Source organism: Mustela lutreola, chromosome 1, assembly GCF_030435805.1.
Source record: "Mustela lutreola isolate mMusLut2 chromosome 1, mMusLut2.pri, whole genome shotgun sequence".
NCBI classification, from domain to species: domain Eukaryota; kingdom Metazoa; phylum Chordata; class Mammalia; order Carnivora; family Mustelidae; genus Mustela; species Mustela lutreola.
In genome coordinates, this window is record NC_081290.1 from 183,502,621 (window position 1) to 183,525,709 (window position 23,089).

Here is a 23,089-nt window from a genome sequence, read left to right on the forward strand (position 1 = left end):
TGTCAGCCTTAAAACTGCTTCATTAGTTACTAGTTCAATTAAAACTCTCTGTTCCCTTCCTAGCACATGTAGTTGCCCTAAGAATGGACTGTGAGACACCCGTTCTCTTGTCTCTTCCATGAACTGGGAACTCATAAACGAAAAACACCTCCCAAATCAAAGCAGAGTAACTTCATAAGATCAAAGACTTCTCCAGTGCTTTGAGAAGAAGGTAAATCTTAGTTAGGTACGATGTATGCTGAGTGTGTATCCTCAAGAACTTAAGCTATTCACATAGATTATGAGACAGTTTCCCAAAGAGCAGAGTGAAATTAATTAAGCCAGACACACAAGACTATTTAGAGCCATTAGATCAAAAATCCACCTCTGAGAGAGGTGGCAAAGGAAAAGTCATGCAGAAATTAAACATCTTTCTTCTGTGTCCCTCATTCTGAGTGAGGCACCTGCCAAAACATGATCCTATTAGCTTCCTGACTGACTTCTTGAGCTTTCCTCCTGACCCCATTATTAATATACTAACAGCTGCAGGTAAGCAAGTAAGCAAGCGCTCTTTAATGGTAATGCCACAGAATACAAGGCAGAGATCATGATCTCTTTTCTATTGCATTTTGTGCTGTTATAGCTGTTTCTGTTTAAAAGTAGTCAGATTCTAGTTTTCCCCCAGGAATTAACTTGTGTGCCCACGCTATACATGCATAGCTCATGGGCCAGAAAAAGGATAAGAAAACCTCAGTAGACATAGAAACCATATTCACCAACAATTCACAAAAGAGCCCTTTCCAAAAAATGCAATACTGAATTGTTTTAAAATTATTCTTTTATTTCAAAAGTGGTACACAGATTTCTGCTTCCAGGAAAACAGAAAACAGAGTGGGCGTGCACTTCCCTACTTCTTCCACCAAGTAGAACTAAAATTCTTGGACATTACGTGCAAAAATAAGAAGATTCTGAAAGGAATAGAGAAGAGAAAAGACCAGCCAAGGACCTCAAAACCCGAGGCAGGACGAGGTGGTAACTCCACAGATCACCTCTTAGGCCTTCTTCATGTATTCCAGACCTGGAAACGAAAAACCAATAATCCATAAACACCAATGGGCACAGAACCAAAAAGCTCCCCCAAAGCAGCCTCTCCAACTAAAGGACTGAGAGAAAGGCAGCTTAGGGGCACCTGGGGGGCTCAGTCGGTTCAGCAACCAGCTCTTGATTTCAGCCCAGGTCGTGAGATTGAGCCCAGCCTAGGGCTCTGCGCTCAGCAGAGAGATATGTCTATGCAGAGAGCTGGGAATCTTCATCTTTTCATCCCTACAAGGCAGTTACCAATCCCCTCCTCTCCACAGTGTTAGGGAAGACCACACGGGGAATCCGGACATCTACCAACAGACGGTGGTCCCCTCACCACCACCTCCCTGCTCGAGTGATATCAGCGAAGGCCAAGTGGAGAGTCAGGACTTCTATAGCCCATCGGTAAGGAGGCCACCCTCAGCAACGTGTTCCAGCAAACCAATGAGGGCTTGAACTCCCATACCCGCCCAGCAGGTGCGAGCAACCCCTTCCTTAGGTAGCGGTGGGGAGCACATGGGGAATGTGGACTTTTAGGTCCCACCAGGCAGAAACAAAGCAGTACCCCTTCCCATTTTCTCCCCCCCACCACCACTGGAATGGTGTCAAAGGAAATCAGCCAAAACAAAATTTAAATAGGATCCACAAAATGTACAGATTTCAGGCAAAAATCATTTTTCATTTTAAGAACCAGAATAAAAAAAAAACTGAGTGAAAAAAGACAATAAACAGATGCCAACACCAAGATGACAAAGATAATAGAATTATAGGAAAAATTTAAAGAAGCCATCACAAAAATGCTTCAAAAATTATGAACATTCTTGAAATAAATGAAAAAATAGGAAATCTCAGCAAAAAAAAAAAAAAAACTTATGAAGTCACAGAAGAAGAATAAACAGAAGACAAAAAAATCAAATGAAAATTTTAAAACTGAAAAAATATAAAAGCCAAAATAAAAAGCTCACTTGATGAGCTCAGCAGTAAAACAGAAGGGCCAGAGATGGGGAGAGTCCGAGGATTTTTAGACAGAATGATAGGATTTACCAAATCTGAATAGCAGAGTGGGAAAAGATGGAAGAAATGAAGTGTTGAGCCGTAGGAGCCTATGACACTCTAACAAATGATCCAGCATTCAAGTCATCAAACTCTCAGGAGAAGACAAAGAGGGAAGGCTATAAAAGTAGTCAAAGAAGGAATGGCTGAAAACTCCCCAAATTTGTAAAGAAGCAAACTGACAGATGCAAGGAGCTGAATGAATCCCAAGCAAGATAAATAAATTTAAAAGAAAAAAAAAATCTACAGCAAGACACATCATAATTAAACTACCAAAAACTAAAAGCAAAGAAAAAAATACTTGAAAGCAGCCCCCCCACAAAAAAGACAGCTATAGAGTTAAAAAATAAATACAATAGATTTCTCAGAATCCATAAAAACTAGGAGAAGGGGCAATACATTTTTCTAGTCTGAGAGAAAAAACAAACGATAAATCCAGAACCCCTAAATCTGGCACACACATGGGGAAAGTAGATCACTTATGCATTGCTTGTGGTAATATAAAACGGTACAGCCACTCTGTAAAACAGTTTGGCAGTTTCTTAAAAAACAGAACATGCAACTACCGTATGACCCAGCAATTACTCTCTTAGGTATTTATCCCAGAGAAAAACAAATTTATGCTCACACATTACGTATGTGAATGTTCGTAGCAGTTTTATTCATAATCCAACTAGAAACAACCCCACTGTCATTCTTCAACACATAAAGGGTTAAACAAACTGTGGTATGTCCCTGTCACGGACTACTACTACTCAGCAGTGATAAGGAACAAACTACTGATTCATGCAATAATCAGGGCGAATCTCTGGAGAACTAGGCTTTAGGGAAGAAAGCCAATCCCTAAAGGTGGCCCTCAGTAGGGTTCCATTTATAATGTTCTGGAGATGGCAAAATTACAGAAATGGGGGGTAATAGTTCAGTGGTTGCCAGGGGATTGAGGAAGGGCTGGAAGTGGTGGGAAGTAGGTGAGGCCATGAAAGGGAACAACGGAAATGTTGTGTATCCCAACTGTGTCATGTCAGTATCTGCTTGTAATATTATAGTGTCATTTTGCAAAATGTTACCATTGGTAAAAACAAGGTAAAGGGCACACAGGGCCTCTCTACCTCTTGAAAGCATGTGAATCGATAGGTCTCTCAAAAAGTTTGATTTTTTGAAAAAGGAAAAAAAGGGGTACATCCTCCTCATGGGAAATTTCAAATGCAGATTAGGAAGATCTAAGTTGGTTATTATATTCTAGTAGACACAGTATTCATTTATTGATCACTTTATTGTTCACTGTATTGATCACTTTAAATCACAGCAAAAAAAATATTGATTGATCACTTCTAATCACATCAAAAAAATATATAGTTCATTAAATTTTCCCCTATACCCTTGTCTGAGTGCGTGGGAAGCTTTAAAGAATGACACAGGCCTCTAGAGCTCATGGATGGCTCCCTCTGGGCCAATCCTTGATCATGGTGGTTGATTTCTTTTTGAGTACAAACTTGGAATAACTCATTTTAATGGCTATCTCTGGTATTGTGTGCACAGAATTTTGAGGTCATCCGTGCAACCAAATAAGAATAGGGTGATTCATTAGCAATGTCCATCATGGCGTAGGTCTCAGGAGTGGTGGTTTACCGGCCACAGATTTATCCTCTCTGTTGGCCAGAAGAAGTTTTTTTTGTTTGGTTGGTTGTTTTTAAAAACAACCTTACACACTTCATGAGACAATTGTTAATAAAATCCTCTGTGCAATGGTTCTAATGGTTCTTAGAAAACCATTTTTCTGTGACATCTAAGTATTTTGTTTTCACATATAGTAACAATTTTATAGTTTTCATTTTCTAGTCACTCTGTACATGGGAATAACTCCTACAGAAATCCACTGATCCAATATAACACCATTATGGCACTAAAAAACAGGTAAGAAATGAAGAGTAAACAGGACTGAGAAACTGGCAGAAGACTTAAGACAATGATGGTTTAAAAAAATGAAAGATATGAAAACAATCAGATGAACAGTAATGACAGAAAAAGGAAATGATCGAGCATCAGGAGAGTTGGTATCCCTAAAATGGTTGTACAGATAAAAGTATTAAAGTAGTGTAGAAGATTGTTCTAGAAAAATCAAATCTGCAGATCAGAAAGGAACACAGTCTTTTGGGGAAAATTGTAATGGAATGACTGACATATGGACATAGACTTCGAGTATGAAGGAAAAGGTTTTCAGACTGGCCAGCAAAGGACGTCACCGAAGAAAGTAAAAGCCTGGGGCGCCTGGGTGGCTCAGTGGGTTAAAGCCTCTGCCTTCAGTTCAGGTCATGATTTCAGGGTCCTGGGATTGAGCCCCACATCGGACTCTCTGCTCAGCAGGGAGCCTGCTTCCCCGTCTCTCTCTGCCTGCCTCTCTGCCTACCTGTGATCTCTGTCAAATAAATAAATAAAATATTTTAAAATATATATTTAAAAAAAAAAAGTAAAAGCTCATGTTGGTATGAGTGGCAGGGGTTTGGGGAAATCAAACTGGTTTCCAGTTTCTCCACAGCATTGTACCAAAAACATTGTTTCATGTGAGGTCTATGAAATTGTAAGAGAAAGAAACCACGACCTAAGATTTTTCATACTCACTTAACCTGTCCTTGGGGAAAAAAACTTAAGAACACTTATTTCTGCAGCTTGCATAGCAATGAATACTACCATACAAAATTGAAAAACGAAGTTTTAAAGGTAAAAGTTTCCAGCTTTCTGGTGTCTAACTCCAGGAAAGTCTTTCAGGGAATCAAATACTTGGTGGTAGAAAGTTTATGAATATTTCACCTTTAGGTATCTTTGTTTTGCTAAGATACTTTAATTTTTTAATTTTAGTTACTTCTTAAATAGCTCCTATTGTATATTTTTCCTTAAGTTGTATATCAGTTCTTACATCTGTATACAGATAAAAAGTAAAGATGTCTGTAAAGATGGTCACCATTTATTGTTCATACGGTAGTTTTTTTCTTTCACAAATATTTATTGAATGCCTACCATGTGCACAGCAGTAATCAAAACCCTTAACAGCCCTTGATATCAGATATTCCATTCTAGTGGATTGTATTTAAATACAAGGATCAAAATATCTCTAAATCTCGGGCAATTACATGTAATGAATGAATGAAGGTATTTAATTTTTTTATTTTATTTTTTCAGTGTTCCCAAGACTCATTGTTTATGTACCACACCCAGCGCTCCATGCAATACATCCCGTCCATAATACCCAGCACCAGGCTCCCCCAGCCCCCCACCCCACTCCCCTCTACCCCAACGTTCACAGCAGCAATGGCCACAATCGCCAAATTGTGGAAAGAGCCAAGATGCCCTTTAATAGTGGTAGTTTCTGGCTGAATGGTAGGGATTTTTTTTTTTCTTGGTGGTATACATTTTTGCCTAGCTAAATTTTTTTCATTAAGTTTTTGATTTTAACTCCATTACCTTTAATCCTTATAATGAACAGGTGTCACAGTTATAAAACAAGTCATAATTAAGTCTATTAAGAGGTAGAGAAATAGATCAAAAATTTTAAAAGACCTATCAACAAGGGAATTTTGTATCTTAAAGAGTAATTTTAAAACAAACTCCCAGTGGCCTTGTAAAATAGAGCAGCGATGATGGGTAACAAGTGTGGCCAGGAGACCATATCATACGGATCACACTCTTCTAAGTGAAGATCTGCCTGCTTTAATGGCTAATGAAGAAACACGAGCTTTCGAAGCTTTCTTGCAAAAACACTGAACTAGAAAGATTAAAAACATAGTACGTTTATTTCAACTGTTCCTTTTCATAATTCATTGAATCTTATCACAAGTCAATATCTTCATTCTATTACCTTACTGAATACATTCATTAGTGTTACATAAAACTTCACATAGAATTAAGGAAGAATTAAAAGTACAGCTAAGAACATAACCATGATCTGTGTGAAATCATTTACAGGTACAGCACCCTGTCCCTGATGGGATTACTTTTTCTGTTTCATGGGCCTCTCAAACTCAGATACCCTTTTGTTTTAGAGAAAATAAAGCAGCTCCTCTGAGCTCTGTCCCACCGAGTGCCCAGCCACCACGTTATCGGTTCATGTTGACCCAGTGGTACCTGTCCACCCGGGGGAGAGCAGCAGGCCTCTGACTCTTGGGATTTTTATGAAATGCAGGGTAAGTGTTCCCCAGGAGGCCCAGGCGGCCATCCACCACATTCTTTTTGCGGGAGACATGGAACCAAGATTGAAAGGGTTGTTTCAAGTTTTCAACCTGGGGGGAAAAAAAAAAAAAAGGTGAAAAAGAAGGTCATCTCTGAAGTAATAGGCTAGACCCAAGTACTAAACACAAACCCATAACTCAGAAGCTAAATCTTTAGAAAGTACAGTGAGTACAAATGAATAGAAATCAGAGCAGCTGATGATCGTTGGAAAATGGTCTAGCATGAGTGGTGGTAATAAAGTCATGTCATACCTTTTAACAAAATTAAGTCTTTAATCCCACTAAAATACTTAAAAACGGATCTTCAAGTTTGTGTATATTCTTGGGATCTCTTCTACCCTACCTGTCCCCTCACCTACTTAACCCAAAACTGTCTAATCATAACCTCTAGGGCTGAGGTCTAGAAATATCCATTTTCAACATCCCAAATGACCAATACAGATGTTTTGCAGAGTGCACTCTGAAAAGACATTCTCCAATTGTATAGCTGGCTGTAGATCTGATCCCTAGATGGAAGGAAGTCTTTCCAAGCAGAAGAACAAAATTAAGGGTATGTAGGTCATTACATGATTTTAACTTTTATATGTGTAGAAATATATAATAAACTGTAGAGTTTGGAAGCAAACTACAGAAAAAATACTTGCCAATAATATGAAAATGGGTTAAAATATTTCTAACCTTTGAAGAACCTATAATAATATATTAAGGCCTTAAATAGTAAATGGGTGAAGAACAAATTCATAAGACAGTAAGTACCCAAAACATTTGGGCACATGAATATTGGTTTTTTTAAGTTAATACTTAATAGTCTACAACTGATAGTGTCTTTAGCAAATTATGTCTTTTTAAATGAGAAAAACCAATTTTAGGGAAAATGATAAAACAGACCCTTTCACAAGGAGCTGCTCAGAGCACAAGTAAACAAAATCTCCTCGAGGGTATTTTGGCCATATTCAGAACAGTGGAAGACCCACATCCTCACATCCTATCATCCAGTAATTCCATGTCTGAGAATCAAGTCTCCAAAAATAAATTAAAATTCTGTCATCTCTACAAGTTATCACAACAACAAAGAAATAATCTAGACGTCTGCCAATAGTAGATTAAGTAAATTCCAAGAGAAAAAATAAGTATTAAAATGTTAAGTATTTAAATTGTCTTAACATGCATAAGGGGTTAATTTCAGAAAACATACAAGCAAGTATATACATACAATGTCAATAGAGGGTGTGTCTAGATCACGGTTTTTCAAATTGAGGGTTGCCACGATTTCTGGGTCAGGAAATTCATTTAGGTGGTTGAAATCGATTTAATTGAATAGCAACTATGGAGGGCATTATGCCAAGTAAGGATAACTATTGTTTCATGAAACATATCTCCCACACACAAATATGCAGATCTTTCTAGGAGTTGTGGTTAACACATATTTTATATTTTTTTAGAAAAACTGTTCTTGTGGTGGGATTACAGACCTTTGACCATTTCTTAATATTTCAAGTTTTCTACAAATGGTATGTAATTTTCTGTTGCCGAGAAAGCCCACTAATTTTCAGATTTAATCGTGAAGGAATTTGGATTAAAGGAAACTTGTGTCCATATACTACATAGAAAAACAGTATTCCAGGAGATCGTGTAGCTACTGATCACTCAGCCAAGTAGTGGAACTACATATAGAAGAAAAAATTTTTCCAGAATGTTACTGCTGTGATTTTAATCTTTACGGTTTTTTCTGTTTTCCACTTTTACAGAGAACAAATTCTTTTCAGAATTAGAACAGAAAAAAAGACAAAGCACAGAGAAGAACTGAAACTCACTTTACCTGGTAAATGCTCTTTGGATTGCTCACTTTAGGAATGATCTGCGGTTTTTTGTTACAACTCTCTTCATCCGAGGAAAGGCCAGAGTTGTAGTCCAAAGCGGCCCTATTAACAGCGCAGCTGATCTGCTGGGAAAGCTCCCATTCCTCCCACCTGCCTTTAAAAGAAGCAATTGTAAATGGATGATTTTTCTCACCATACCTAAGCAGGAAAAGAAAATGAAGTATTCATTAGGGATTCACAATTTCACAAGGTTTTGTTTTTTTGGTTTTTTTTGTTTTTAATCTCTACTCTCTTGTATAGACCACTCACTAATCTGCAAAAAGTTATTTTTAAAAAAAAAATGGAAATAGTTTGACAGCACAGCAAATTAAGAGACCTTGTGACCTTCAGCTACCACAGGGTTATAAAATTTTTTTAAGATTTTATTTATTTATTTGAAAGAGCGAGAGACATAAGTAGGAAGAGCAGCAGAGGGAGGGGGAGAAACAGGCTCCCCACGGAGCAGGGAGCCCGATGCGGCTCAATCCCAGGACCTGGGATCATGACCTGAGCCGAAGGCAGTCACTTAGCCAACTGGACCACCCAGGCGCCCCACACAGGGTTATAATTAATGGGGGTTATTATTCTGCAAGGGCTCTCTTGCTGAATTTTTCAGAAAAAGACAAGAACTAGTTTCTTTCATTTCAGCTAAAGGACGGCACTGCAACTTCTCACCCCCTTGATACTGCCTAGAATACTTTGTCGTTATAATCTACGGTTGGCAATGAAGTGCAGGGGTTCCACTCTGATTTCAAATACTGGGTCAAGTCTTTGTGCTTCTAGGCCACCCACTCCTAGCAGAAGTTCGTGTGAATCAAGTTTGCATTGGAAACCTTAACCAGCCCGTGACCTTGGCCACTGCCGCAGGACTGTGAGGTACCATCTCTCACAAAGGTATACAGAGCTGACTATGCAACCCACGGTTTCCGGGGTGACAGGCACGCCCCCTCCCAGGAGATTACTCACCTACAGCACACTTCAAAGGGATCCACCCATAGGGTCATCTCCTTTGGAAGTCCCAGGTGAGAAAAGTCCACTTTACTTTCAGCACAAGCTCTTTCTAGAATGGGATCTTTATTCTGTGTATTATTTATCCTGATACACCTTTTAAAAGCAGAGAAAGCAAAACAAAGATGTGGCGACAGGCGCCTTAGTAGAAGAATCATGTGATGGGCAAACGGCTTCAATACTCACAGCCCCCCCCCCAACCTGTGACCCCACCCCCACCCCATCCCCACCCTCCCCAGCTGGGTGATTAGAACCATCGATTTTTGACACAACCACTCAGACTGTGAGTTACATCACTCAGTCACTCAATTAATGGGATGAACGTTCTCTGCATCTCTTTCCTGGTGAACACAAGTTAGAGACTGTGTGGTCCACCTCACATAAGGGGGTTTGCCCTGTAAGTCTTCAACTGTATTTAAACTACATAGTGCTTGACGACAAACTGCCAGCCGCTGCATCTCTTTCCTTTAAGCCCACGTTCAAGTCGGTCTGAGCCCATAACATTTCTGTTGCTCAGACTCTGCCACCAGAATCCTTGCCAACGGGGATGGCTCGCTTGTGACGGACTTCCCTTTGCCATCGTCCACAGCGGCGCTCACCTGAAGGCTTGCCCTTTGGAAGGGAAGTCAGAGTGCCAGTGACTTTTGTAGGTTTCAAATAAGATCGTCATCAGCTTTTCTGCGAAGTCTCTTATTTGCTGTTTACTCAGCTTGTCGTGTTTTTTCACCAATCTTGTGACAAAGAAAACGGCTGTTGCAATTTCATCCCTCATGGTTCAAGAGAAAGGAGGAGGTCTGCAACCATCAAAAGGAAGCGAGGATAACGAAACAGAGACCGGGTCACACTGGTCATCAGCATGGAAGTTTATAGACCTTACGTTTAAAATCGAAATCGTTTGCTAGTCCTTCATGAGCAAAATAAGCACATCAATACTAACAATTAACAAAATAGCCAGGAACACCAGTTCCTCAGCTAGTCAGTTTTTAGTGTTTTCAAGGAAAAAAAGATGGGCTTTTTAGAACTTTAATCCACTTAAGCAAAAAATGAAATATTATGCAACTTAAATTTAAAAAAAATAAAAAGTCCTGGTAAGGGACAGTAAGATATACTCAAGTACTGCTTTTTAGAAACATGTTTACAGAGAGTAAAACATTTCAGGATACAGTAGTTCTAAAATGTGACTCTCAGGTCACATGCTTTAAGTAAAAGTTTAACTTAATCAAACATACATTATACTTGCCAGAAAAAGTGCTTTAGCCCCAACTGAAAATGAGCCAGTGTTGGAAGACACTCTCCCCTACACGTGTCCTGTTAGATTTAGGCTGAAGTTTATATAAGTCAAGGTCCCGGAGCCTGTCAGGTGTTTAACCTTACACAGGTGTAGCCTGTTAGGGTACTTAAATAGCTTCCTCTAGGTCCCCATCGGATAGCTCCCTGGTATAAGTAGAGTGAGTCCTTTAAAATCTGAAAATCTTAAAAAAAAAAAAATTTCCACTTCGATTTGTCTCTTCTATTTTGCCATTAAAGTCTTGTCTCTTATGACGTAGATTGAGAATCAATCAAGCCTTCTCCTCCTACCATATCCTAATCGCCTATATTCCAGGAGTTTTGTCTCTAATGTTAACTGTCAACACATTAAAGAATTTTGTCTTGAATCATGTATAAAACTTATGGCAACTTTCTTTGAACAATCGTTGTGTTGACTACACATATTTTTTGCTAGAATGTTTATTTGCAAAATAAGTAGAAGGGAACTTGGAGTTTATCTATTCTCATTGGTTCTCAAAGTGTGGGTCACTGACCACCTCATTAGGATCCACTGGGCTGCTTGTTAAAAATGAAGATTCGTGGACCTTATCCCAGATCAACTGAATCGAGGCTTCTAACGGCCAAGCCTGCGAACTGGTAGTTCACGAGCTCTTCCAGGTGATTCTTATACCCACTAAAATTTAAGAACCACTGCACCTGGCATATAAGTCTTTAAACCCTCCATAAGCCGTGGTCAGGCTCTTCATCAGTGAGAAAGAATTCATCCTTTTGAAAGGAAGCCCATTTCATTTCTGAAAATCTCCCAGTCCCAAGCAGGGTTTCCTTGCCCTGAGGCATCAATCCCTCCGAATGGAGGCCTTGGTTCTTCCCTCTGGGAGTGTAGACTCGGCTGCGTCTGAGGCCCCCCGGCAGGAAGATGCTTCAAATACCAGCGCATCAGCCTCTCCTGAGTCTTCTCTTTGGAGGCCGAAACTCCGCTTTTAACAGTTCTTCCCGTAGATGCGTTCCTCCCGCTTCACCGTGCTCGGCGCTGGCCTGCGGAGGAGTTTCAGGTATGTCGGTAACGTTTGCTTACAGTGCACAGCTCAGAACGACACCCAGTGCCCCAGGTGTGCTCTGCCGTGGCAGGTCAGAGCGGGGCTGTCTCCTCCCTTGCGGCAAACACTGTATTTCTAGAACACAGCCTCGGGTGGCACCCACCTTGCTGGCAGTGCATCCAACCACTGCCCCGCACTCAATTTGCAAGTCATCTTTTTTACTCATGCTTTTAGTTTTCTATCTCTTTCTCTTCTTGCGCATCTTAAGGTTTAAGAATATGGACTTTAGGGGGCACCTGGGTGGCTCAGTTGTTAAGGGTCTGCCTTTTGCTTGGGGGCATGGTCCCAGGTCCTGGGATGGAGCCCCAGTCGGGCTTCTGGCTTAGTGGGAAGCCTGCTTCTCCCTCTCCCACTTACCCTGCTGGTGTTCCCTCTCTCATCTCTGTCAAATAAATCTTAAAATCTTAAAAATTATATATATATATATATATATATATATATAATATAAATGTGTATATGTATATATACACATACATAAATACATATATGGGCTTTGGAGTTAGACCCGGGTGTGAATTGCAACTCTACGACTCACTTTCTATGTATCCTGGAGCAACCTGCTCACCTCCTAAACTTTCCATTTCTGATCTGCGAAATGGGAAGCACAAGAAAGTGACCACCTCTCCTGCCGCACCCTCCCCCTCCTGCCGGGTTGTTAACAAGATTACAATCAATAACGCATGAACACATCTTGTCCAGAGAAAAGGGAATACAGCAGAACTGATTTTTTAAAAAATCCGCTTAGAATCAAGTGTCATGGGATTGAATCCCAGTCCTCCGTTTACCAGAATTTAAGGAAGTTTCTCAGTCTCTCTCCTCTTCAAAATCTCTTCTGTAAAAGGGGGGGTAAAAAGTGTAGCTATAGCCTTGGAATCAGACTTCCAGAGCTGGAATGCTTTGGAGGGTTATGGGAATTAAATACAAAATGCCTAGAATAGTACCAAGTACTCTGTAAATTCTCTGTAAATGATAGATATTACTACTACTACTGCTGCTGTCTTATGAGGCTCTTGTCCAGATTGAATTATGAAATTGTATGACGTATTTAGCAGAGTGCCTGGCATATCGTAAGTCCTTAAAAAATGCTAACCTTTCTTATAATAAAAAGTTTATATTTATCATCTTATTGTAAGTCTTTTCTAATGCTATGTGGATTAAATGGGGGTATAAAGCAATTGCATACTGCAGTTTTACCTATCCTATCCCATTGTTTTAAATTTAGACCATCACTATAAGAAATCAAGATTTATTTGTGACGCAATTCTGTCATTCAATACATTCTAATACTGTTTTGACTACCTCTTACCTGTAAATTTGGCAAGAATGTATCCTGCTCCAGTAATAAACAAGTTGAATAGAACAAAGATCAAGCAGAGGCACCTGGTGGCTCAGTCAGTTAAGTGCCTGTTTTCGATTCAGGTCATGATCCCGGGGTCCTGGAATTGAGCTCTGCATCGAGCTCCCTGCTCAGTACGGAGACCGCTACTCCTTCAACCTCGGCCCCTCTCCCCGTTCGTGCTTTCTCTCTCTCTCCCTGGAATAAATAAATAAAATCTTTAAGAAAAAGATCAAGCAAAGGGCTTTGACAAAATCCACATGACTCTAGAACACATTCCAATCTATTCTAGAGAGACCATCCTATCAGTATTACTCTTTTGAAATTTTACATATAGAGAGAGAGAATGGACTAGAACAGAGCAATAAAAATATTGACTTTAATGTTGTTATGAACTAAGATTTTCAATGTAAGGAAATAAGGATAAAAGTGTAAAATCAAGGAAATTGGGTAAAAACCCTATAATGTTAAATCTGAAATGGTAGTATCAATATGAACTTGAGTTTTTTTCGCAAAAATCTGTATTTCGGTTCTGTCTACTGAAAGATCTAGAATCAATAGGCAATCGAAACACTCATTTTGTGGTCTCTAAATACCATTTCTCACTTTAAAAAATTCCTTGGAGAAATGGCTCATTCCAGTTCTAGTTCAGGTAATACATTAGATGAGCCTGGAATGTATTTTACCAGAAAGCAAGAAAGCTATGCAAAACAAGTGGGTCATGTCAAAAGATGTGAGCCTCCATGAAGAGCTCCCGTTGGCCAAAGAGAAGTCATTCTGAACAGTATAATAGGTACTGAGGTCCTTCAGCCAGTTCCCCTCCTCAGGGTCAACACCATCATCCCCCAGCTGCAGGGACCACCAGATGCTAATGGCTCAAAGGTGCATTTCTCATTGGGGCTCACTCTCGGGAACCACCTCACAAAAGATATCATCCCATCGCCTGCGAGGGGCGGCCTGCCGTGCAGCCTTTGACTGGCCAATGTGGGGATACAAAAACCTGGCCCCCTTACAGTTCTGAAGAGCCATCCCATCCCCGGAGCTCCCCATGAAATAGACTGAATCTTCAATTGCAAAGGTGTCATTGGTCCACCTGTCCCTCCGCCTAGTCCTGTCTCTCTTACTCCCTCATAGGTATGTCTCTCAAGAGGATTCCCTAGTGAACTTTCTGCATGCAGTTCCCGATCTCAGAATTCGTTTCTGAGGAACATAGTCCAAGACCGTTTGAACCAGGGATGTGGTTTTTTTGTTTGTTTGTTTGTTTTGTTTTTTTGTTTGTTTGTTTGTTTTTGACAGATCGCAAGTAGGGCAGATTGGCAGGCAGAGAGAGAGGAAGGGAAGCAGGCTCCTGTTGAACAGAGGGCTCGATGCGGGGCTCGATCCTAGGACCCTGGGATCATGAGCCAAAGGCAGAGGCTTTAACCCACTGAGCCACCCAGGTGCCCCCTAGACCAGGGATATTTTAAGGAAAGAGTCTCTAAAATGGAATTTTGGAAGTGGCTTACTCACGGGCTGGCTGAAATAAAAGCTTCATTCCTAGTGGTAGTAGAATAAGGGTAGGCATGGCTCCTGGCAACCTGGGCTGGTATAACTTGAAACTTTCACCAGTTGATGGACGGAGATGAAATAGAGATACTGTTATTGGAAATACAGATAGGATTATGCTGGTTACTGTCATATCTTTGGTCAGGAGGTATGAGAAATGATCATCTAGGGACTATGGAAATGGTGGCTGAGCACCTACCTGGGTGTCAAGTAATGGCATGACTTAATGAGGCTAGCTCAGTCCAGTGTATTAAGTATTGAGTCTCTAGATGCCCAAAACATGTAAAAATGAAATTAAGTTGTGACTAGGACCTTAATGACCTTCCACTTTCACAGTATCTTACTGATTTCAACTTTCCACGATACATTTCTTCTTCCTTTACTCCATTACAAGGGTTTCCAAACTGCTGTACTTTGGGGTCACCTGAATATACTTTTTTTAAGATTTTATTTATTTATTTGACAGAGACACAGCGAAAGAGGGAACACAAGCAGAAGGAGAGGAAGAAGCAGGCTTCCCATGGAGTAGGGAGCCCGATGCGGGGCTCGATCCCAGGACCCTAGGATCATGACCTGAGCCAAAGGCAGACACTTAACAACTGAGCCCCCAGGCACCCCTGAATATTTTTTAAAAATACTGATGCCGGACATGAGTCTACCACCAGACATTCTGACTGAAGGGGGATGGAGGGCATTCAGAGCATTGGGACTTTTAAAAGCTTCTTCCAGTGATTTTAATAAGCAGCAGAGATGGAAGAGTATGAAGAGAGAGAGCTCCTAGCCATTTAGGGGATTTCACGTTTATCTTACACTCTTGATTGCTTCGTAATGCTTTGAGCTTAGCAAAGATCGTTATCACAGATTTCATCATTTATCCTCATCTTTTCTAGCTTTTGCTGGGATAACTTTTGCAAAGGTTGTTTTGTTGTTGTTCTTATTTATGTTAGAAGTAAAAAATAATTGGAAATGAGGACAATTAATCATATATTGCTGAAATAAAATTTGGGAGCTAAAGACAACATACACATTAGCATATCCTCAAATTTTTCCTTTTTGAATGGTTAGTGTTTGCATCTATGATACTAGTGTGGTGTCCGGTGTTGAATAATTCTTTCATTCATTCACTTTCCCGGATGACATACTGTTACAGTGCATTTTGAGTTGGTGCAACACATTAGCTGATGAGGCTTTGAACCCTCCCTAGCAATATTTTTTGCAACAGGCCCAGGCAGGCCTTGGATGTTATGACTAGAACAATAGACCTCCTTAGAGGTCAGGAAAAAACAAATAGAAACTAAACTTCATGCAAGACTTCCTTCAGTTATTTGTTTGGGTGGTTTTAAACACCTTTGTTAAATCACCTCCTACGCATAATGACAACTAGAACTTCTGTTATAATTGAGTTCATTCCACCACTATTTCCTGATTGTCTGCTGCATGTGAGATGCTTTTAAGTGCCATGGGATTAAAACATTTTGTTTCAACTTTCAAGGGGTTTATAATCTAGAGAAGGAAACCAAATATGTATCCAAGTGACTATTTGGATGCAGAGTTTCGAGATATGGGATACTCAAAAATCACTCCAAGTTTCCAGCCTCAGTAACAAAGACAATAATGTTTCATTGAAATAACTGTGTTTGGCAGAAGACCTGGGAGAAAAAGAATAGTGGCTGGTTCAGATCCCATGTACAGAGGTTTAGATGGCAATTAAATGCTCATTGACAGGACATGAGAATTTAGCAGAAAGTCTAGCCGGGGCCAGCCTAAAACAACCTCATGTTTAAGTAGAATAGAAAGGGGATGCTGAGGGGCACCTGGGTGGCTCAGTGGGTTAAAGCCTCTGCTTTCAGCTCAGGTCGTGGTCCCAGGGTCCTGGGATCGAGCCCCACATCGGGCTCTCTTCTCAGCATGGAGCCTGCCTCCTTCCTTCCTTCTCTCTCTCTCTCTCTGCCTCCCTCTCTGCTTACTTGTGATCTCTGTCAAAGAAAGAAAGAAAGAGAATGCTGAAATGTGAAGACAAACCTCCTTCAGCTCAGGTCATGATCCTGGAGTCCCAGGATGGAGCCCCACATCTGGCTTCCTGTCCAGCTGGGAGTCTGCTCCCCACCCCCCACCCCCCGCTCCTTCTCTCTATCTCATTAGCTCATTCACTCACCCTCTCTCTCTCTCAAAGAAATCTGAAGACAAAAAAAAAAAAAAAAGAGAGAGAGACCTATTTCTACCAGCATTTCTAAATAATGTCTAAAATTCCCATTAGAAGGCATTTAGTCCCCTGATTAGATGTTGTCTTTTCAGGATTTCCTTCTGAAAATGCCAAATGAGTTATCCTTAATAGAACAAAAGAATCCTGTTCAGTCTAGAGATGTTTGGAAAAGGGGAGGAAGCCTGAGGGAGGCACCAGAGAAACAGGTGGAAACATGAGGATTTTGGCCATTTAGAATGAGGATGAAGAATAGAATGGCGAGGCAGCACATCAAAGATCTATTTTGAGGGAGGCAGACCATAAGAGACTTTTAACTCTAGGAAACAAACTGAGGGCTGCTGGCACAGAGGTTGGGGGGGGGTGGGATAACTGGGTGATGGGCATGAAGGGGGCACGTGATGTGAGGAGCACTGGGCGTTACAGGTCACTGACAAATCACTGAACTCTACCTCTGAAACTAGTAATACATTCTGTTAACTAAATTGAATTTAAATAAAAAAATGCAATGTGAGTAAATAAAATCTCTTTTAAAAAGACATATTTTACCTTCTTATTAAACCTGTAACAGAGAATCAAATGGCAGAAAACACGAAAAGGACCAAAATGATCCTGTACAAGTTAACCGTTTCCCAAATTACATTTCTTCCTTGAACATGAGGGACTTCAGCTCCATCACTAAGGCACCTTCCAGCCCCAGGGCTCATCAGTAGTGGAATAAAGGTAAACCTTGAAAATCTGCCTCTCCGTTTGTCTCCTTGATCTTAGCTAAACATCAGCATAAAATTGAAAATTCTTATTCATTTAATAATTTTTAAAAATTTAAAAATATACATTGAACATTACATTCATGGGATTTTTTACATGTATTAGAGATTATTATTTTTTTTAGAAGATGATCCTCTCAAGCAGGATCCAACACAAACAGTGCATCTTGGAGTAATGTATTTTATAATGTTCCCTCTGAGTTAGACTTCACAGGACAGCTTTTTGCTCAATTGTCTTTTTTTTTTTTTTTAAATGATTCTTCCCACTATAACATCTGATGCTCAGTAAACATTCACTGAATAAATCAATTCAGTGGTGGCTACTATTTCTTTTGATGCTCCATTTTTTGTCTTTCATCTCAGAGGTAGAGTTCAATGGGTCATCAGTGTCCTGTAACATCCAATGCTCATTATATCACGTGCCTCCTTGTCACTCTTCACCCGGTTACTGTATCCCCGCCAGGAACCCTCAGTGTATTTCCTATGATTAAGAGCCTCTTATGGTTTGTCTCCCTCTCTGATTTCATCTGGTTTTATTTTTCCTTCCCTTCCCCTATGTTTATCTGTTTTGTTTCTTAAATTCCACATATGAGTGAGATCGTATGATAATTGACTGTCTTATTTCATTTAGCAAAATACCCTTAAGTTCCCTCCACGTCATAGCAAATAGTAAGATTTCTTTTTTTTTTTTTAAGATTTTATTTCTTTGACAGAGAGAGACACAGCAAGAGAGGGAACACAAGCAGGGGGAGTGGAGAGAGAGAGAGAGAGAAGCATGCTTCCCGCTGAGCAGGAAGCCAATGGGGGACTTGATCCCAGGACCCTGGGATCATGACATGACCCAGAGGCAGATGCTTAACTACTGAGCTACCTAGGTGCCCTGGTAAGATTTCATTCTTGATGGCTGAGTAATATTCCACAATTATATACAACACATCTTCTTTATCCATTCACCTGTTGATGGACATCTGGGCCCTTTCCACAGTTTGGCTATTGTGGACATTTATGCTATAAACATTGGGGTGTAGGAATCACTGTTTATATCCTTTGTATAAATACCTCATAGTGCAAATGCTGGGTCGTAGGGTACCTCTATTTTTAACTTTTTTGAGGAATCTCCATACTGTTTTCCAGAGTTGCTGTACCAGCTTGCATTCCCACCAACAGTGTAAGACTCTCCCTTGCATATACATTCACTGGATTTTTGAAGTGATAGCTGGTCTTACCATCAGACCTATTTGATTTCCTTAGCGTCCCTTTCTTAAGTTCCAAGTTACATCCATATACAAAAGCCTATAGTTGTTAATGAGGAAAAAATATACAGATGTTGTAGCAAAAATCCCACTTCTGACAGAAAGTACATTTTTTAAATAACTGCAAGAAATCACCATTTTATAAAGCGATGAACTATTCTACAAAGAACTCTTCAGTCCCGTTATGTTCAAATCACATATTAAGGAAGTTACACTCATTGTTGATACAAAATTGCATATGCTAAAATGTTACCTGAATAAATTCTACAGGTATGCAATGTTAATTTGAACCCAAAAGAAATTAAGTTTTGAGCTGCCTAACCTATTAAGCAAAACATTTACTGATAAACTAAATGAATCAAACTATAGATGCTTCTTTTTCATAAAATTACCATGCAAGTGTATTTACCACAAGCCTTTTTCCTACTTCATGTGTATTTTCTATGTGCATTATTGAGCAATCATAATGTAAGTGGCATTGTGCTACAAGGACCAAAACTAATATAGTCAGTGTAGTCAAACATACATGAAACGCATTAAGTTGGAAACCAAGATAGTCCACTGCAAACAACTCAGGATGTAAGACAATGTATACACAGTGCTCTGTACTAATATAATAAATGTGTTACATACACCAGGACTCTACTATCACAAAATTTGCTAATTTCAAAAATGCAATTAGAGCACTGGAGAATACTATTCTCTTACTAATGCATGGTGCTAATTGCAGAGTGACTATATAAAGTGCAGAAGGAGTTAGAGAAGGAAAAGCTCACGATGAGGCTCCAGGCTCCAAGGAAGATTGTACCCAGGAAGAAGGAATGAAGCTTGAGATTTAAATGAGCTACAGATGAGCTAAGAGGGAAAGACAGTATGAACTTGATAAAATGTTTGAACTTAATGAAATCCTTGGTATGTGCTCTATGGATATAGAGGAAATAAAGATAACAATTCAGGGGCGCCTGGGTGGCTCAGTGGGTTAAAGCCTCTGCCTTCGGCTCAGGTCATGATCCCAGGGTCCTAGGATGGAGCCCCACATTTGGCTCTCTGCTCAGCAGGGAGCCTGCTTCCCCCTCTCTCTCTGCCTGCCTCTCTGCCTACCTGTGATCTCTGTCTGTCAAATAAATAAATAAAATCTTTAAAAAAGTAACAAATCAGAATTATGTGATACTTTTTAGAGGTATATAATTCTTTAAAACTAAAGAATATAAACCCCACCTAGAAAAAAGGCTTAAGTGCCAAATGGGGAGAATAGAAATAAAAACAAGAATAAGTAGACTTAAAGGAATGGCATAAAGTATTTTCATGCTGATGAATGTATTAACAAGATAATCGGTCAGTTTCCTGGTTTGGGCTTCATATACTTACAGAACACATTCTAGAGCTCTTTTTTTTTTTTTTTAACATTTTATTTATTTAAGAGAGAATGAGTGAGAGAGAGCATGAGAGGAGAAAGTCAGAGGGAGAAGCCAACTCCTCAAGGAGCTGAGAGCCCTATGTGGGACTCGATCCCGGAAGTCCGGGATCATGACCTGAGCCACAGGCAGTCAACCAACTGAGCCTCCCAGGTGCCCTCTAGAGCTCTTAAGAACAGACTTTCTTCAACTGTGTACTCTGATGACCTGAAATTACCTCTAAAAACCTGAAAAATCTACATGAGGCTTTTTGGAGAGGGGACAGGGGCTAACCAGTGGTGGGAAGCAACCAGGAAAGTTCATCTGTTTCCTAATAGTCCAGAGAAGTACATGGACCCCTCACTGCCTCCATGGATAAAGCCCTGAGACGAACATTCTGGAAGAGCAGGTGCAGTCATCTGCTGTCCACTGATCATGATGGGTGGTGGCCTCATGATGTGGTGGTGGCCAGGCAGCTGTTTCCCTTGAATTCACATGTGTATACAACCCCGTTTATAACAGCTTGGCTTCGCTGGGAGTCCTCTCTCCTACTTCTAGTGGGCTCAAGACCTACTTCTTATCCCACCCCTTACAGAGTACATGGATACAATCAAAGCTGGTCCTGAGCCTTCCGCTTTCCTCACTCTGTATTCAAGAATCCGACCCCCACCCCTCTACTGGTCCCCCATTCTGTCCCGGGTGGACCAAGCAGATATCAGATGTTCATTCATCCTCAGACTTCAACAGTTGCCACTTTAGGAAAGGACTAAATCTCTCCTTTCAAGGATTGCAGCCCCCAACATCCAACTCCACCAATGTCCTTTGATCACCTAAACTAAACATGCCTGAACGTAAATAATTAGCCTCTGACTAGGTTTGCCCCCCAGGGTCTTGGTTTGTCGTTGGAACCTGGAGGTTCATCTTGTTGTCTCTTTGCTTTAATCAGTCACCAGGTCCTATGCCATTTCCTTCCCAAAGTCTCTCCTGTTCATACCATTTCTCTACATCACTTCATACCTAGGTCCTTAAAATAATTGCTCAAATGGACACTTAGTCTCCCCCCTCTCCCTCTTCTAACCCATGCCTCTTTATTAATCTCCACAGACCAACATATCGTGTAAGTCATGGGCCCCTGCAGTCAAGAGAATGGATTAAAACTCTGTGGCCTGACACCCATGTTCCTCCATGATCTATCTCCTCTGTACCTACCTCTTTAATCTTATTTCCCTAAGCGGGAACCCACTCCTAGCTCTCCCAACTGACCAGGTGTTATGGTCTCCATGAACCGACTGGCATCTTTCCTTCACAAGTTGCTCATTCTACCAAGAACATCCCCCTCTGTTTTCTTTTATCTGTGTCCTACTTTTCCTTCTAGACCCAGCTTGACCCCACATTTTTCATATAGCCTTTTCTGTGTCCCTACCTTCAGTGATTTGCTTTTACTTTTTTCCTAAATAGTGCCAATAATGAAGCTTACATAAACTATGCAGCCACTATAAAAAACAATATGAAGATTCCTCCAAAACATAAAAATTAAAGTACCATATCATGCAATCATTCTAATTCTGAGTATTTGTCTGAAGAAAACAAAAACACTAATTTGAAGACATACATGCACTGCTATATTTATTGCAGCATTATTTACAATAGCTGAGATATGGAAGCGACCCAAGTGTCCATCAACAGATGGATAAATAAAGATGTATATATATAGATACATAATGGAATATTACTCAGCCATAAAAAAGAAGAAAATCTTGTAATTCATCTCAATAGGGATGGACCTAGAGGGATTATGCTAAGTGTAGTAAGTCCAACAAAGGAAATACCATATGATTTCAGTTATATATGGAATCTAAAAAATGAAACAAAAAACAAAGAGATTCATAAATACAGAGAACAATCTGGTGGTTGCCAGAAGGGAGAAGGGTGGGGAAATGGGCAAAATAGGTAAAGGGAATTAAGAGATACAGATTTCCAATTATAAAATAAGTCACAGGGATGAAAAATACAATATGCTGTCTTCCCTAAATATAGGGAAAATATTCAATAATACTGTGCTAACTCGGTACATGATAGCTACACTTCAAGTATTTCATAATGTATGTAATTGTCAAATCACTATGTTGTATACCTGAAACTAATACTATATGTTCAATGATCTTTTAAGATTTTATTTATTTATTTACTTATTTATTTGAGAGAGAGGGGCACCTGGGTGGCTCAGTAGGTTAAGCCACTGCCTTTGGCTCAGGTCATGATCTCAGGGTCCTGGGATTGAATCCTGCATCGGGCTCTCTGCTCAGCAGGGAGCCTGCTTCCCTTCCTTTCTCTCTGCCTGCCTCTCTGTCTACTTGTGATCTCCCTCTGTCAAAGAAATAAATAAAATCTTAAAAATAAATAAATAAATAAATAAATATTTGAGAGAGAGACCAAGCATGAGAAAGGGGAAGGGGCAGATTCCTTGCTGAGTAGGGAGCCACATGGGGCTAATCCTAAGACCCTGAGATCATGATCTGAGCCAAAGGCAGACACTTAATGACTAAGCCACCCAGGTGCCCTGTATATGTCAATTATCTTAATTAAAAATTTAAAAAGTAAAAAGTAAAAACTAATTTTAAAACAATAATGAAGCTTAAATTAGTATTTAGAAGTCTTGAAGTATCTATTAATCTAACAATCTTGATATTTAATATAATTATATAATATAAATATATAAACATTATATATTAATACTGATATTACTAAACTATAGCTATTTTAATTATCTGTGTACTTATATTGTCTCTCTCTCTCTCCAATTAGACCATAAATCCCTAGACTGTTCTCTCAAGATGGTAAGTGAGCAACAGGGTTGCTCCTACTGCTGAATCCTTAAGAGCTCAAGCAACTTTAATTATAAAGCCTATTTTTTAGATTGTTTCTGATTTACTAAAAGATAATTTAACATTTTCGTACTAAAAGCAACAGTATTGATTAATCAATAACTACAAGAAACTAATGAAGAATCTGGTACACTCGTACTA

At 39.9% G+C, this 23,089-nt stretch overlaps 1 protein-coding gene across 1 annotated transcript; it reads right to left on the reverse strand.

The window, feature by feature from the left end:
* Positions 1-6,116: 6,116 nt before the first annotated feature.
* On the reverse strand, positions 6,117-9,974 carry BTG4 (BTG anti-proliferation factor 4). Its single transcript, XM_059155792.1, has 4 exons — positions 9,802-9,974; positions 9,161-9,298; positions 8,155-8,353; positions 6,117-6,386 (listed from the first exon to the last, which is right to left on the reverse strand). Exons 1-4 carry the CDS (start codon positions 9,972-9,974, stop codon positions 6,204-6,206), a joined length of 693 nt encoding a protein of 230 aa, XP_059011775.1. The 3' UTR covers positions 6,117-6,203.
* Between the last annotated feature and the right edge of the window lie 13,115 nt (positions 9,975-23,089).

What these genes read in the sequence shown, in the direction of transcription:
- BTG4 (XM_059155792.1), bottom strand. Translation starts at nt 9,974, where the DNA reads ATGAGGGATGAAATTGCAACAGCCGTTTTCTTTGTCACAAGATTGGTG. An exon ending in TCCAAAGGGCAAGCCTTCAG is followed by an intron (nt 9,299 to 9,801) that starts GTGAGCGCCGCT and finishes TGCTTTTAAAAG; the next exon opens with GTGTATCAGGATAAATAATA. An exon ending in ATCCAAAGAGCATTTACCAG is followed by an intron (nt 6,387 to 8,154) that starts GTAAAGTGAGTT and finishes TTTTCCCCCCAG; the next exon opens with GTTGAAAACTTGAAACAACC.